We start from the raw sequence: 3230 nt of genomic DNA, 5'->3' as shown, positions 1-3230 counted from the left end.
TGTGTGTGTGTGTGTGTGTGTGTGTGTGTGTGTGGCTGTTTGTTACAGAAATCTAAATCCAAGATGTTTTTATGAATTCGTGACTGAGGCATCAAGTAAATGATGATTTCTGTGATGTGGAACTTCGTCTAAACTCAGCAGTTTTTTCACTTCGTGTCGCATCACAATCACGTCGGCTTCACGGACGAATAATAACATAACATTTTAAAATCCAATATAAAAATCCAAAGATTCGACATGATTTGTGTTCAGACAGAAAGTGCAGTAGAGCAAACGTCAGCAGGCGTGCACGGGCAACACCACAGCAAACTCAAACACTAACACTGACTGTCGATTTGTTCGTTGGTGTTGGTCAGGGTGTTGGCTTTCAGGGCTTGGAAAGATAAGTCTGGGTCAAAAAAAAGAGAAAATCATTGTTACAGATTCAGGAAGCAGTGAGTTCGGATTAGTTCTAAACATCTAAACATCTAAACATCTAAACATGTCACCGCTCGGGACTGTTGTCGTGTTGTTAGGTTTTATTGGTGAGTCATTTAAATCAGAATTATTATTGCAGTTCTAGATTTTGTTGTGGTTGTTGTTTATATGTCAATATGTCAGTATTTTATCACCGTGAACCGGATCGTGTAGAAAAACGACCAATTAAACGTAAGCTATTTGTGATGTAATTCTATATTTTTCGTTGTTCTGTTTGGTCGTTTCATATTTTTGTTGGTTTTGTGTTTGGCTTTCCGTAGCATTTAGCCATCGTATATTAAAGGAGGTGGTTCAACAAAATTTATTCTGATAACAAAATTCAGTTTTCACCAAAACATTTGCTCTAAAACTAAGCTGTGAAGTTAGAAGTTTCAGACGGACATTAATCCTGCACAGAAACACTAGAAAGATAGCTGATGAAAATAATGAAGTTAAAATGATAAATTCGTGAACATGTATCGACTTTGCACTTGCAATATAAATGCTGTGCGTAGATTAATGAATTAACAGATCTTACAGATTTAATGTCTAATAAATTTGGAAAACTGCTCAACATGAAAGTATTGGATTAAAACATATTCGATATTTAAAATACGTTTATAGAAATAAAATGTAATATATATATATATATATATATATATATATATATATATATATATATAAATACAAAAATTAATTTGGTGCTAACTGCATTAGATTTTTTTCAACCTTGTTTAAATAAAGTGTTTTTATTCATTTTTGTTCATTTCATTCCTCCAGGGTTTGTTCCTTTATATTAAACGTTTGACAAAAAAAATCTAGAAATGCAAAATAAAGAATTTGAGTGTAAATTAAAACCGTTTTAGGTCATTTCTTTAATCTGAATGTTGATAAAAAAAGTTACAGAGCATTCGAACCTTAATCGTTAACGTCCACACCAGACTTCACCGTTTCCGTCTTTCTTTTTTCTTTCCTTCCTTCTACCTTACAATGCTGTTCTGCTCCTGAAAATCCCCTATGTTATTATTCTTCACATGAAGTTATTGCAATTAATCGTCGGCTGATTTTGTGTGTGAGACCTGAGACTGAGCTCAGATAAATGTGTGGAACCTGTGGGATTTTTTTTTTTTTTTTTTGGACATATAAATCCACAGTCTGGTTGAACCTGGGATTTGAGAATGATTTTTTTTCCCCTCAGATTTCAGGATTAAGGCTTTTTAATGTTTGAATATAAACAGGAGTTTTAATAATGTTCTCAAATCCCAAGACGGACCACGTGCTTGAGGTTTTGGCGGTTAAAAAAAATGATAGTTTTCTTCGAAAGGTCTTTATTTATCAGTCGTACTCTAAAGAATTACTATAAACTATTATCATTTATGTCTTTCAGTGCAAAAAACTCACGATTAAACTCCATTTGTAATGAAGTGCCACTTTTTACACATTTTACTAAATTTGCATACGTATGTTTGCTCTGTACACTGTAGGTGGCACTGTGTCCATCACAGTGCAGGTTTCTCCAAAGGTTCTCAATGTCACCATTGGTCAGACGGCAAGCCTTGGTTGCAATTTTGTCACCAATCAGCCCTTGAACAACCTCATGGTCCAGTGGTCCCTTTATCCGTGGCGCTCTGAGACTCCGGTACCGGTGAGTTTTAATGTCAGCTAAAAAGATCTCACGATGGTGTGCTAAAGTATCGATGTTGTAAGAACACTGAATGTCTTCCTCATGTCATGTTAATATGAAGCTCATATGAAAATAGACACTCAGGACTTTTGTAGAGTTTCATCACTATTTCTGTTTTTCTCTACAATACTAGAGGTGATAGATTTATAGAAAAGATCCAGAAAAACAAAAACGCTTCTTTTTCTTCCACACAGATGTTTGTATCTTCAGAGTAAATGTTGATATCAAACCCATTTCTGCTCTCTGAGAAGTTCAGAGTGTTTGTTCAGCTCAGATTTATCTTCAACACTAAAATTCCGTGTATTTAGAATTCTGACTCATTTTAGATCAGACTTAAAGACAGTCGTTTGTTCATACTGAATAAAAAACGTCTCGTTTCTAATCCACCAGTTTGCTGGTAAAAATAGTTAACAAAAGTCAATGTATGTGTGAATTAAGTTGCTTAAGAAATGTTGTAAAAGTTAACTAACATGATGTAACCTTAATAAACCGGATACAATGCTAATAATTTTAATTGTGTTTGAAAAAAATCTCAGATACAAACATCCAAAAAAAGTAAAGAAGGAAACACAACAGAACGACGCTGTGATCGTTACGGTTACACACAGAGCTACGACTATATAACACTTTATACCTTTATACATTGTGATTTAAATTGTTGTGTTACTAAACATTAATAACGCATGTTAACACAAGTAAGGTAAAGAGATTAAACGTAGCCATTCTGTGGATCATTTTACTGTTAATATATTCTTTATAATACATATATAATTTTTTTTTATTATTACTTTTAGGTGTTCTTTTATCAGTCAGGAAATTACGTGATTGGTCAACATTTCCAGAACAGGCTAAAAGTCCTTTCTAAAATGGGAATCGACATGAACGCATCCATCTCCATCAGCAACATGCAGACCGCAGACGCCGGAACCTACACGTGTGAAGTCCGCAACCTCCCCGATATCGAGGGCACCACCGAGGCTAACGTCAGGGTCCATGTGTTTGGTACCACAGCTTCCACTACTTAGGAACCTAGTTGGATAGAACAGCTTCAAATATGTATATAGTTCAAATGTTATATATTTTATAGAGT

At 34.5% G+C, this 3230-nt stretch overlaps 1 protein-coding gene across 1 annotated transcript in view; it reads left to right on the top strand.

Annotated features, from left to right (window-relative positions):
* Nucleotides 1-368: 368 nt before the first annotated feature.
* The window catches only part of LOC132860236 (V-set and immunoglobulin domain-containing protein 1-like), a 6337-nt gene continuing 3475 nt past the window's right edge, over nt 369-3230 (top strand). The window contains exons 1-3 of the mRNA XM_060891360.1: nt 369-524; nt 1941-2101; nt 2935-3142. Of these exons, the coding sequence (XP_060747343.1) occupies nt 482-524; nt 1941-2101; nt 2935-3142 (412 nt within the window). The 5' untranslated portion in view covers nt 369-481. The remainder of the gene's footprint in view (nt 525-1940; nt 2102-2934; nt 3143-3230) is intronic.

The sequence above is a fragment of the Tachysurus vachellii genome, chromosome 17, assembly GCF_030014155.1.
Source record: "Tachysurus vachellii isolate PV-2020 chromosome 17, HZAU_Pvac_v1, whole genome shotgun sequence".
In the NCBI taxonomy this organism is placed as follows: domain Eukaryota; kingdom Metazoa; phylum Chordata; class Actinopteri; order Siluriformes; family Bagridae; genus Tachysurus; species Tachysurus vachellii.
This window is presented reverse-complemented; position numbering and strand designations above follow the sequence as displayed.